Source organism: Tupaia chinensis, unplaced genomic scaffold, assembly GCF_000334495.1.
Source record: "Tupaia chinensis unplaced genomic scaffold, TupChi_1.0 Scaffold000110_1, whole genome shotgun sequence".
NCBI classification, from domain to species: domain Eukaryota; kingdom Metazoa; phylum Chordata; class Mammalia; order Scandentia; family Tupaiidae; genus Tupaia; species Tupaia belangeri.
Window position 1 is genome coordinate 475,978 of NW_006159574.1, and position 13,346 is coordinate 489,323.

A 13,346-nucleotide genomic window follows, 5' to 3' on the forward strand; every position below is an offset into this window, starting at 1 on the left:
GAAGCCGGCTGGGCTGCAGCCGTCTGGAAGTTAAGAAAGGCCTCTAACGAGAACCACCAGCCTGGCGCTGAGTCACGGGGAGATCTGTTTGGGGAGCAGTCAGACGAGAAGCCAGGAGTGGGCACTTGAAGGACTCAGGGTCACTGCTCAGGGCAGAGGATGGACTCTGACTGACGGCAGTGAGGAACGCGTCGCACCTGTGTGTCTCGTACCTGCAAAACCAGGACCCTCGGAGCATTTTGAGACGGTTGGATGGTGTGTACTCCCTGCCCCTCATAAACAGTTACGGAGTCCAACTCCCTCCTCCCCCAGCCTCTGCCTCGCGTGGCACTGACCATGTGACCATGACAAGCAGCAGTTGACTTCGTTTGGCTGGAGACACGAGAAGCCATTGCATCAGGGCGGGCGGGGAAGGCTGGAGAAAACGTCGGAGGAATAACAGCGAGCAGCGAGGGCCTCTCGAATCAGAAGTCAGAAGAAAGAGGGCCCCGGAGAGGCTCCAGTCCCGAGGAGACGTGGGACTCATGCTGACGCCGTAATCTTGATCGCGCTCTGGGAGGGTTAAGCCATAAACGGGGAAGGACCAAGGGGGATGGCGGTGATTGCCAACCAGGCGGGTCACCGGACAGGGCGTGCGCGCCACGGCACACCGCTAAGGGAGCCCAGGGGTATTTCCGATGCTTAGAGGGTGGGACGCTGGCTTCACGCTCTTACCGGTGATTTCAAAGGAAGATGCTTCTTTTCTTTTTTTTGGAGAGATTTTCGCTATAGGGCGCGTGCGCTCGCCAGACAGACAGAGAGAGACATAGAGACAGAAAGCGAGAAATCACCCCCTGGGGGGATGGTCACACTGCAATCCCCTCTCCTCCATTCTCTTCTCGGGATCTTGGGCATGCATGCACACGCGCCCGGCGTGAGTTTTAAGCCACCGGGTCCGGGACACGAACCACGGTCAACTACGTGGGAGTCCAGCGACATAGCCATTACGCTAACTGCTGGTTCCCAGGAAGATGCTTCTTAATTCTGTATTTTTTCCCATTAAAATGGATGCCATGGGCTCCGGCATGGTCCAGGCGGTCAACAGACTTCTGACTCGGATGAGGAAACAAGCGAGAGGGAGATTATTTGCAAGTCCCCTGGGTGGACTGATGGTCCCCGGGAGGGTGTTTAACGACCCCATGACACCCCCTGCGTATCACAGACTCTTCTTGCTGAGAGCATGTGAGAATCACACCTCCTCTATTCCACGATGACCACGAAGAGCATGATGGGTAGGGTCGTGGCGTGCGTGGCACTGGGGCACGGTGTCAGCATAGCCTTGCGTTAATGTCATGGCAAGGCGACATGGCAGGGTTACCACCAACTTTCTGACCGTTGTTCACAGAGTCATAATCGGCCCACTACCCCTCCACGAGCTCGAACATTGTTGTATCAGCCACGGATGCCCTGCCGGCAGTGCTTCTCAAAGCCGTGGCTCCAAGGCGCCTGGGAGCTGGGACAGAGCCTACGTGCTCATCCCTGGTGTCACAGTGCCACGCGCTCTCGGGAATGCGGACCCCGGCTCACCGCAGCTGTGGCTAACAGGTTCCTAGGACTCCATGGCAGAGCCCCAAAGTTGGTGGCTTACAACGGAAATCCATCATCTCCGGCTTCTGGAGGCTCCGAGTCCAGAGTAGGGTGTCCTGAGGACCATGACCCAGGACCCGTAAGGCACGTTCCATCCTTGCCCCTCTGGATGGCTGGTGGTTACCAGCAGCCTCTCGTGCTCCTTGGTTTGTTAGGTACATGGCCCGTCCTCTGTCTTCATGTGATGTTTACCATGCGTCTCGTACATGGGCTTCCCTCTTACAGGGTTGTCTCTGCCCAGACGTCTCCTTCTACAGGGACACCTGTCATATTGGCTTAGCACCTGCCTGGTGACCTCAGTTTACCTTGACTGCCTCCGTAAAGACCCAGCTTTCAAATTAGGTCACCATGCACCCAGCGTGTTTTCAAATCTCCAGGTCTGGGGCTCAAACCACAGAGCAGACCATGTGGGATCCAGCGCCTTAACCACCACACCACCTGCTGGCCCTCTACTTCCTTTTTCAGAGGTCACACCTTGCTGGTTTGTTGTACTGATGCATTGCCCGCACACTGTAGCTGCCCACTAGATGCAGGAAGTGTTCACGTGGTATCGCTGACCAGCCCGAGTTACAGGAGATGTCAGACTGGCCTCAGGGTTTCCCAGGAAAATTAGCATTGCTGGGCGGTGTCACAAGGGCTTGCAAAGCCAGTCCTTTGGTCCTGCTGACCATCCACTCGAACTGCAGCACCCTGACCATGCGGCCATGTGGGATGACCGCTCCCTCCATCAGAGCAGCCCCAGCCACCAGCTGGGATATTCGGAGGCTCCACTACCCTCGTGACCATCTTCCTCAAGCTTATAGCAGACTCCATCGCTGCTCCTGGGCTCCAGGCACCTCTCAACCCACCTGTGCCCAGCACAGTAGCCTCTAGCCCTCCCTTGGCAGCTCAGGGCTGTATGATGCCATGGCCTGAGCACCTCGCTGCCTCCCTCCAGGCCAGAGTCCCAGAAGGGACCGTGGAAGAGCACCAGGAGAGTGTCGTGGAAGTGGACCTCGTTGGCCTTCTCGTCCTGCCCAACTCTTTACAAGCTAATGCTGCCCTGCCTGCCCCTTTCACCCCTGACCTTGCTGGGGCAGGTCACCAGAGCCTGGTGCATGTGAGCATGGTGTTTCCAATGCGCTGCCGCACGGAGGAGGGCACATAGCTGCTTGTCATCGTAGTGTTGAGACTGAGTGCCACCTGAGAGCCCCGATCCATGAACGCCACCTACCCGAAAGACGGGCCAGGTGTCTCCAGCCGTCTTCTTGGTCTGTCCTTGGAAGAGAGCACAGTCCACTTCTCCATGGCTATGAGGCCAGGGTGTGGGGTCTTCAACAAGTTCATGGAAAATATGTATTATGGCAGAACTATGCGTGGATTTCAAACTTTTTTGCAATAAAATAAACTTTGTGTAATCCGTTTGCCCATGAACTTGAAGTCACTTCATATACTGGCAAGGGCTCCGAAACTGTCCGTGGGCAGGTACCGTGCCAGGCGTGTGGCTGGGCAGCTCAGTCCTGGAGCACGGGGCATATGTTGCCCCTGTGGCCTCTCCCAGTCGCCCTCATTTCTGTCCATGTTTCACTCTGTCCCTCTGCCCCGAGTGTGGACCCTGGGCCATTCTCTGAGGCCCTGATTTCAACCGGCTGAGAATTATTCCCTTTCAGTAGGTAAGCTAGCTGTGGCTTTAGCGTTGTCTTCCCCAAGTAATTTTCATTGTAGTTTCGCTGTCTTGAAAATGGGTCTATCAGGGCATTTCTGGCTAGTTAAGAAAAGATGGCTTGCACATCAAAGACAGTTTGCATCTCAGCTCAGTTTCTTAATGTGAAAGATGAAGCAGGACAGGGTCGTGACCTAGGGGTTACGGCCCCAGATCCCACATGGCCGACTCCACTGTTCAAATCCTGGCCCCGGCAACTTGAAAACCATATCCAGCAACATGTGTGCATGTCCCGAACCCAACAGGTGGAGAAACGGCGGGGAAGGGGTTGCAGCGTGACCATGCCCATGGAGTTCTCTCTCTGTCTGACTTTCTGTCTCTCTCCAGTGAACACACACACCCTTTGGCAAAATTTAAAAATAATCAAAGACAAAGCAAGGAGCAGCTGCTCCAACCACAGGAGAGTTAAAGGACGTAGAAAAATGTTCCAAAAATCTCAAGGGCGTCTACGATGTGAGGAAGCGTTACGCTTGTCATCTTGCCCCCCCACAGGCCGGTGTTGAGGGCTGCATGTGCAGGAGAGGAGGAGCTGTTGTGTTCTCGGGTGAAGCCGAGACTGAGTCGGCAGGAGATCTGACAAAATAACGGTGCGGGCAGTGAGGTGGGGTATGAGCTGCCAGGACGAGGTGGCAGCCGGGCGCCTGGTCCTCATGGCCAGCCAGGTGGAGGGCCAGGTGTGTCGAGCTTGGGAAGGAGGCAGGGCAGCAGGGACATGTCCTCCAGGCTGGGTGAGGCTTGCCCCTGGAATTCCCTCCGGCAGTGCCGTGGCTGGTTCGCTCATCCACAGACGCAGGGCCTCAGACACTGGGCACGGTGATCTGAACCTCACGTCTGAGCGAGGACCAGGGAAATGAAAAAAGGTTATTCAGATTACGCTGGCTATGTTCTTAAAATGGATATTTGGAAACCTAATGGGAATCACAACTGAAATTTTTACCATTCAGCTCTGAAATCTGAGCCGTGTGCAGTATTTAGATGCCTTCTCATGGCAACCTCCTGTCTGTATACTCAGAGAAGCTCACAGCACCCATCTCTCCAAGCAGCGTGTGTGAAGGACACAGAGGGCAGAGGAAACATTTTCTGTAAATGACTTACAAGTTGGTCACAAAAGAATGAATTGAAGTATGACAGGGTTGGCAGTGGTTTGGAGGGCACACCAAGAGATTCTTATTTGAAGAGGCTGCAGGTTTGAGAAAAATCACCATTTCCTACTCTCTTCAAGAATTTTCAAGGGAGACCAATTATTCCAGGACTAGAGATGAGATAGTTACTAAACCGAAGGGTTTGTTGATTACCTTTGTGTCTGAAATCTGAAAGCTAGATATATTTTAACCCTTCCCGAGACTATGGCCCTAAGACATCGCCCCATGTACTGGGGAAAGGGGGCGGATGACCAGGGCAAACGCACACGGTTACACTGCGTCACCTCGAATCACAGGAACGAAACACCTCGACTTTTAATTATTTCAATTTGTGCCTAGTTATTTGGGGTCTTCTAGTTTTGCTTTTGTTTTGTTTTATTTTCACTGCATGTCATTACAAGGGGCCTAAGTTCACGAGATGACAAAGTACCTCAGCGGGGTGTGAGAAGCGTGTGTCAGATTCCTCATTAGCACACGGGGCTCGGCACCCTCTGCCTGAGAGGAGGCACTCCGGATCCCGGTGCAGCTTCCACGCTGGCTTACAGCTGGGCCTGCAGCCTGGGAGTGGGCCAGAGACAGCGCAGGCCTCAGGAGCTCCAGCGAAAAGCCTGGCCTACTCAGGGCGGTCTCGGGGTGTGAACTGGCAACCTTCCCACGGGTCAGCCTTGCACCACATCCGGCTCCAGAAGTGCAGGGTTTTTTGTTTGGGTGTGAGTTTTGGTTTCTATTTTAGGTGCTTCCTGGCTCACTTCTCCCCACATCAATGGCAGGGGTGAGGGCCCCTGGAATTCAGGCTTGTTTTATCTCTGCCCTCTTAAAAGGTTATCAGGGCAGAGCAGGTGACACAAGAATGTTAGACCGCAGGCCTTTCCACTGTGCATGCTGCCCCTGTGGGGCACAGAAGACAGGCATTACCTTCCGGAAGGGTCCTGTTGCCAGGGTCCACAAAACCTGGCCTGGATTTTGGAGGCGGGCTGCTTTCTCTCTCCCTCCTCGGGGCTGACCCATGTAATTTCCAAGGAGGGCTGGACTGGTGGTGAGCCTGGTGCCCAATGCAATTTCCTTTTTATCTGCTAATGGAACGCTTTGGAATTGTGAGGAGTTTCGCCCCCTGAGCAAATACTTCATTTTCACATTTTCTCTCATTTTAAAGCCAAGAAATACAACATTCCCCAGCTCCGTGTGTTTTAGATTTTCTCCTTCAGGCTCTAGTTTTTTCCCTTACCATCTCTGATACCTCACTGAGATGACTTTTTAGCCGTCTAGCCTCCAAGGCTTCCTTGATTTTCTTCTCCTCGTCTGTCTTTTCCTCGCGGTGAGCTCTCTCACACCGCGTTACCGTGTCTTCCTTAAATCTCGTGTATAACCGTGCGGCCCTCATCCGGGCTTGGGAGGAACTTCTGGCTCATCTGCACCTTCTGGTAGTTTTCATTTCCTCCCTGGATGGAATTAGAGGGCGAGATAAGAAGGGGCTTGCAGAGGCCCCTGGAGCAGCAGAAATCGCAGCCTGGAGTCCCAGGCAGCTCCCGCTATGAGGGGCCGACCTGGGGACTGGAACACCCCAGTGACTGGGACGTTGAGCTGAGCCGGCGCCTGGCCCAACGGGACCCCGGGCAGCACTGTCAGCTGTTTCTCATGCCCACCATCTCCAAGAAGTGGCCAGCCGGACTGCAGTTCTTAGCAGAATTCCCATTTTCGAGAGCCCAGAAGAGGACAGTTTCATGGACTCTGTACAGCGCTAGCAAGTCTCGGGGCTCCTCAAGATTGAGATGAAACTATCCATTGTCCTTCTCATGGTTTACATTTCCTTAGCAACTGCACACAGCTCCTACCCCTGAAAGTTTTATGTAGAAAGATTCTGAGGCTCAGAAAAGTAACTTGCTCGAGTTCACCCACTTGTGAGGAGGAGGCTAGCACTCGAACCTGGGGCTCGCTCCAAAACTGTGCGCCAGTCATGGCCACAGAGCAGTAGCCATCCTTCTCACTGCTCCCAGCATAGCGCGGGGTTAGGAAGGATCCGTTCAGGCACGGACGAGCGGGAAGAGCCAGGCGGGAGGACACTGTGGCTTCTGAGGCATGCAGGGGCCAGCACGGTGGTGGGAAATGCTGTGAGAGCCGTCCCAAGGTTACAAAGGCCAGTGGAGCTTGGTGACCAATTGCACATGGACAGCAAGGAAATCGAGGAACAGGAATGGAGATCCCCTTCTCTCTGCACCCCGAGTCCCGCTGCGCTTCGTATATGGGGAGGGCCTCTGTCCGGAACTCCAGCGCCCCTCGAGCTGCCCTGCTCTGATTCTCTGGGATCTCGCATGTTCTGCTCACTGTGTCTGTGGGCTGGGGAGTAAGGCCCTGGCTCAGGAGATCAAGAGGCATCCATGGCATGAAGTACTGCTACATGCTACATGCTACATGCTACGTGGCTGAACCGTGGAAACATTGTCATGCTGAGTGAAAGAAGCCAGATACAAAGTCACGCCTGTCTTCACATCGCATTCACACAGAATGTCGGGGCTCGGCCGACCCACAAAGGCTGCCAGCCACCTAGTGCTTGTGGGCCGTGCGGAGGGGTGGAGTGACTGCTGGTGAGCTTAGGAGTGGGGACGACTCCAGGGCTGTCGGGAGAGTTGCGCGACTTTATGAAATTACTCACATGTATGCTTTGATGGGCTGAATTTGATCTCAGTGAAGCTGTACGTTTAGAAAAGGAAGAAGAGGAAGCAGCACCCACACTGGGGGATTTCAGGCACTCGGAAATGCTGTTTGTGCTTTTCGTTACTTCTGGTATTTTATTTTTCTAATTGCCAGAGAGAGAGAAAGCACCCCATGACCGTGCCTTAATCCCTTCTCTAGTTCTCCAGACTTTTGAGATCTTGGGCACGCACCTGGCAAGTTTCCAAGCCGCTAGAGCTGGGATTGAAACCGCGGCCAGCGATCCAGGATTTAGCTCCCTGACCGTGAGGTCACAGCTAGCCCTGCTTCTGTTTTGAAAACCATGCTGTTCCAACTCCCTCTTGCAGCGAGTTCTTGATGCTCACGTTCTTAAACGTGTAAAGGCATCCAGCTGGTCATAGAGAGGGTCAATAGTCTGCCCAGCTAAGCCTGTCTTGTCTGCAGACCTGAAACTCAGCGAGGACAAGCCATGGGGCTCTGGTGATGCCTCGCCTGGGCTTGCAGGGGGCTCCAGCAGTGCCAGGACTCGTGTCTCTCCGAGTGCAGCTGGTTGTGACCGTCTCCAGAGGCCAAGGTGTCCTGTTAGTTCTGTGCTCTATCTGGTTAAGCCGGATATCTGAGCCCCAGTCACATCACAGCCGGTGGCAATGGAGATGCCAGCAGGCCTCTGGCTGCCCTGTAAACCTCTGCGAACGATGAGGTCAGCAGTGTGCGTATTAACTCTGAGTAAGCAAGTGCCCTGCCTTCAGGTCTCGGGTCAGCTGGTGTTGGTCACTGACATTTGTTGGGGTTGGGTGATTTGAAAATACCATAGTCACAGCCTCTGTCTCAAAGCTTGCTTGTTTTTTTCTCTCCTGTCTGTTTCAGATATATCGACACTCCTATACTGGATATTATGTCCTGAGCAGAATTCCTCATGGGTAAGACTGTTCTTTCCTGCTCTTTTCATTACAAATTTGCAGAACAAAGGCAAGAACATCAGCACCGCCTGCCCAGGGCAGGGCACACAGAGGGTCCTGATGATGGCCCCTCTGCGACGCCGCCCCAGGCTCCACCTGGGGGAGTCAGAGGCCACTCGAGTCTGTTGCTGGCCTGTGTGGAAAGCCCCTCCGAGAATGACTGCCCACCTCCCGCGCAGGTGCCTGGACCCTCGAGGTTCAGTCCAGCAAGGTTTCCCTGTGCTTTGCGATCAAGTGCAGGCCTGTCTCAGGTAACGGACTGGACCTGGAGCCCCAGGAGGGCACCTGGGTGTATCCACGTGACGGGAGCCTTCCTCCTTCTACCACCTCATCCAGAGCAAACCCAGAGCTAGCCCACGTAAACTGCCCTTGAGCGGGTCAGGGTGGGTGTCAGCCTTAGCCAGAGGGGCAAGAGCTGCCCTCTGCCCGCAGCCGCGGGTGGTGCCGTGCGGGCTCCTGCCCCGTGGTCTTTGCTGAGCTGACCTGTGCCCCTGGGAGTCTAGGTCGCACTTGCAGTTGGGCGCAGGGCTGCTTCTCAGCCTTGGATTACAGCGCTGAGCACGTCCTGCCTGTCAGGACTGCATGATTCGAGACCCGGAAGTGAGAGTGTGGGATGGACAGAGTGATGCTGTGGTCCCCACCCAGCATCCTCGGGATGCATCGCCAGCCGCTGCATCTTCGGATCCGTGGGTTAAAGTGTGGGGCCGCTGCATGAGTGACTCGGGCATCCCCACCCAGCATCCTCGGGATGCATCGCCAGCCGCTGCATCTTCGGATCCGTGGGTTAAAGTGTGGGGCCGCTGCATGAGTGACTCGGGCATCCCCACCCAGCATCCTCGGGATGCATCGCCAGCCGCTGCATCTTCGGATCCGTGGGTTAAAGTGTGGGGCCGCTGCATGAGTGACTCGGGCACAGATCAAAGGGAGTTCAGGACCAGGGCAGTCCAGCAGGTGCTTCACTGTTATTCTTGCCTTTTCTCACCTCCTCCCTCTCCCTTCTCCCCTCCCCTCTTCCCCACTCTCTTAGAATTCCCCCCTGGACCTCATTCTTGTCCCCATCCTCCCGGGCTCCTATCCCAACCCTGCGCAGGTCAGGGCTCAGGAAATGTTTAAAGGAAATTGGATCACGTAGCTGGTGGTGTGCAGGTGCCTGTGAGTGTTTGGGTTCAGGCATCCTGATTTTCCCTGGAAATTTAAATAAGCAGCAGGAGTTGCTGTGAGTATTGTTCCACTCCACAGGAGAATGGTCACAGCAGCATGGCGTGGGCACGTGCTGGTCCCCACTCAGCCCAGGGGAGCGTGGGCACGCGCTTGGAAAACAAACAGAGCACACCATTTCCCGTGAGCCTCGGCACATGCTGTGCAGCAGGTGGGGCTCCTATAGGTTACTGGGGAGAGCAAGCCCAGAGAGACTGACAAGGGCCTACACCCGAAAATAGAGAGTCCACAGCCTTTTTCAATAAGCGCTTATTTCCAATAGAAACCCAAACGTTCCTCAGTAAAGAGGAATTATTCTATCCTTTTCAAGCAGATATACATCTTCAAAGGTCATGGCAGACAGGAATGTAATTATGCCCTGAGATTTATCTACCCCTTCTGGGAGTAATAGAATTTGCTGTGGATGATGGATACTTCATTCTGGCTTATATAAATTTGTAAAACTCAAAACTCTAAAAGCAGTTTATATCTAACATATTGTGTTAATATTTTACCGCATCGGTCAGAACTTAGGCGGAACAGATTCCGCGAGCGGGCACAGGAGCCGTGCAATACGCCGGCAGGACTGAGGGCCGGGGAGCCTGGGTTGAAGACTCGGTTTCTGGACCCAGACACCCGGAGCCTCGTGAGAACGCCAACCTGTGATGGACTGATCTTGGCATTTCACAATAACCACAGCGATGGACTGGCCGTCAGTTATTGATCGGCCTTCACGTACCTCACCCGGAATGGCCACCTTGCAGGAAAGGCACTCAGCCCCATTGTAAGTGAGCGCTCAGAGAGGTTAAGGAACCTGACCGGCATCTCCCAGCTGGGGTACAGAGGAACTAAACTCCCAGCGCGAGCCCTGCCAACTCCCCACCCCACGCTGTTAGGCTGTCAGGGAAGTCGTGACGAATTTTCTATTTTTCTATGCAAAACTGCATCATGATTTTCCTGCTATTCAATAGATTCCTGCTGACTCAATACAGATCCTTTGGGTTAAATCAAATTAAGGTAAAATGTTACAACGACAAGAATAATGCTATAGCCATAAAGACTTTCAGCCAAGAGCTAGTCTGTTTACTTTCTGAGGACCTCCTACGGTGGCAGATGTGTGTGTTGCTGTTACATTCATGCAGAAACCACCTCTGAAGCCAGAAGTCGAGCCTGACCCTGTCCCAGTCAGCCTGGCACAGCCTCCCTGGTGGCATGGTTTGAGCTCCCAAACTCCTCCTGTCTACCCTAGATCATGTATGGGAAATTAATTAACTAATGTCAAGGATTGTCAAAATATTATTCATGTGAATGAGACAGGAGAATTTTTTAATTGGACAATCTCTTAGGCCTAGAGCATTTGCAATTTGGGCCCCTGAGATGCATTTCCTGACCCCTCCAGAGTCACCTGGGCACAAGCTCTGCCCAGCAGCGGGTGTGGCCAGACCTACGTGCTAGGTGGGCTTTGGGTAAAGAGAAAAGCACCGCTGTCTTCTAAAAGGAAATCTCCAATGAAATATTCAGATTTACACCATTCATACAGAAAAGGTGAAGAGTTATTCTTGATTGTTCTGAAGACACGGGTCTGAGCCTTGTTCACATAGTCCTGCCTTACCTTTTCTGTCCTCTCTTCTCCCCGATAATTCTTCCACAGAAAGCCAGGGCAGCTCTCAGGGTGGGACTATCAGTCAGTGTATCCTGAGTTTTTTCTTGTCTTCAGGCTCTAATCAGTCACAGAGAAGGTGCAGATTAAGTTTTCAATGTCCTCTTGTTTCTGGTCTTCGTCTTTGCAAGTGGCAGGAGAGAACTCCGGAGGGCACGCCTCTTCCCTCTTACATCCTCCACCCTGTGCTGTTAGCGCCCTCCTCGCGGCCTCTGAGCTTCCAGCCAGGCAGGGTTCTTTTTTGTGTAGTGGCTAGAATTACAACGAAAATCCCAAAGCACTGGAATTTTCCTTTATTCAAATATCTAGTACCTAAGAGTAGGTTTGTTGGACTTTTACATATCAAGCTTTCAAAAATTATATTCTTAAAGGACGTGTCTCTTTTATGCAAATGCGTTTATTTGCACAGAATTAAAGTTGTTTTTAACATATAATGTTTCACTCAAAGTTTTCATGTCAAAATCTCAATGAAATACAGCAATCGTTCACGGCAGAGGCTGTAGCCAGTGACATCTCTGTCAAAGATCCACTGTGTTTCCAAACAAGTTGTTTTCTAGACTTGGCTGCTACTTGACATTTTCCTGGCATGACTTATTTCTTGAATTTGTTTTGCCTTTGGCTTGAGGCCCTAAAACTACGTGCATTTTGTGTACATGTGTGTATTTCTACTCTGTGCTCTCATACCTGTTAGGATAATTCTGAAAGCCCCTGTCTTTAACATACATCCACTTTAAGGAAAAGAAGCCAGACCTCTCCACTGGGTAGCACGGGCACTTTGAGGTCTGGCAAACTCAAAGCAACAGTAGACTACAAGCTGAGATACACACACACACACCTCTGTCCACACATACATAGACTGGTGCACACACACACACACACACACCCCTCTGTCCACACAAACATATACTGATGCGCACACATATACACACAGCCCTCTGTCCACAGATATGTATACTGATGTGCGCACACACACCCTTCTGTCCACACATATGTATACTGATACACACACATACACACACACACACCTCTGTCCACACATACATAGACTGGTGCACACACACACACACACACACCCCTCTGTCCACACAAACATATACTGATGCGCACACATATACACACAGCCCTCTGTCCACAGATATGTATACTGATGTGCGCACACACACCCTTCTGTCCACACATATGTATACTGATACACACACATACACACACACACACCTCTGTCCACACATACATAGACTGGTGCACACACACACACACACACACCCCTCTGTCCACACAAACATATACTGATGCGCACACATATACACACAGCCCTCTGTCCACAGATATGTATACTGATGTGCGCACACACACCCTTCTGTCCACACATATGTATACTGATACACACACATACACACACACACACCTCTGTCCACACATACATAGACTGGTGCACACACACACACACACACACCCCTCTGTCCACACAAACATATACTGATGCGCACACATATACACACAGCCCTCTGTCCACAGATATGTATACTGATGTGCGCACACACACCCTTCTGTCCACACATATGTATACTGATACACACACATACACACACACACACATACACACATATATTTATTTAGCCCCAAATTCATTTAATGTTCATTGTATACATTTCATCTTGAGTAGTGATCAATTCATTACCTAATGAAAAAAAGTTGATATATTGTAAAAACACTAATCTTTAAGAAATTTCTTTGACAATGATTACTGATGTGCACACACACACACACCTCTCTGTCCACACATACTTATACTGATGCATGCACACACACACACACACACACACCTCTGTCCACACATATGTATACGGATGCACACACACACCTCTGTCCACACGTATGTATACTGATGTGCACACACACACCTCTGTCCACACATATGTATACGGATGCACACACACACCTCTGTCCACACGTATGTATACTGATGTGCACACACACACCTCTGTCCACACATATGTATACTGATGCACACACACACTGTGCCAGGCCTTCTTCTGTGGCTGTGGCTAGTCTCCCTCAACTTTACTCACCTGTCTACTGGTATTTTTCAGGCACCAACCAAAAGTGCACAGAAATTATATTCCTAAATCATATAACTCTAAAGGAATCCCTATTAATTAGGAATTAATTGGTTAATGAACTGAAGGAATTCCTGTAGAATTGGAGCGGACTTTCTAAAGTCACATCTGTACCTGTGACAGACACAGCCTCCCTCCGTCTGGACTTGCACTCTCACTTTGTAGACCGGCATTCCCCGCTCAAGGAGGAGACGTGTGGTCTGGTGGATGCCCTGCTCAGCACCGCGCTCAGCCCTCTCAGCAGGGGTCAGAGCGGAAGCTCTGCAGTCGTGT

The 13,346-nt window shown here is 52.1% G+C and overlaps 1 protein-coding gene across 1 annotated transcript in view; it reads left to right on the forward strand.

The window, feature by feature from the left end:
• Positions 1 to 13,346, forward strand: part of DPP6 (dipeptidyl peptidase like 6) — a 510,008-nt gene that overhangs the window by 285,817 nt on the left and 210,845 nt on the right. Inside the window, exon 6 of the mRNA XM_006143805.1 lies at positions 8,008 to 8,060. Within this exon, the coding sequence (XP_006143867.1) occupies positions 8,008 to 8,060 (53 nt within the window). The remainder of the gene's footprint in view (positions 1 to 8,007; positions 8,061 to 13,346) is intronic.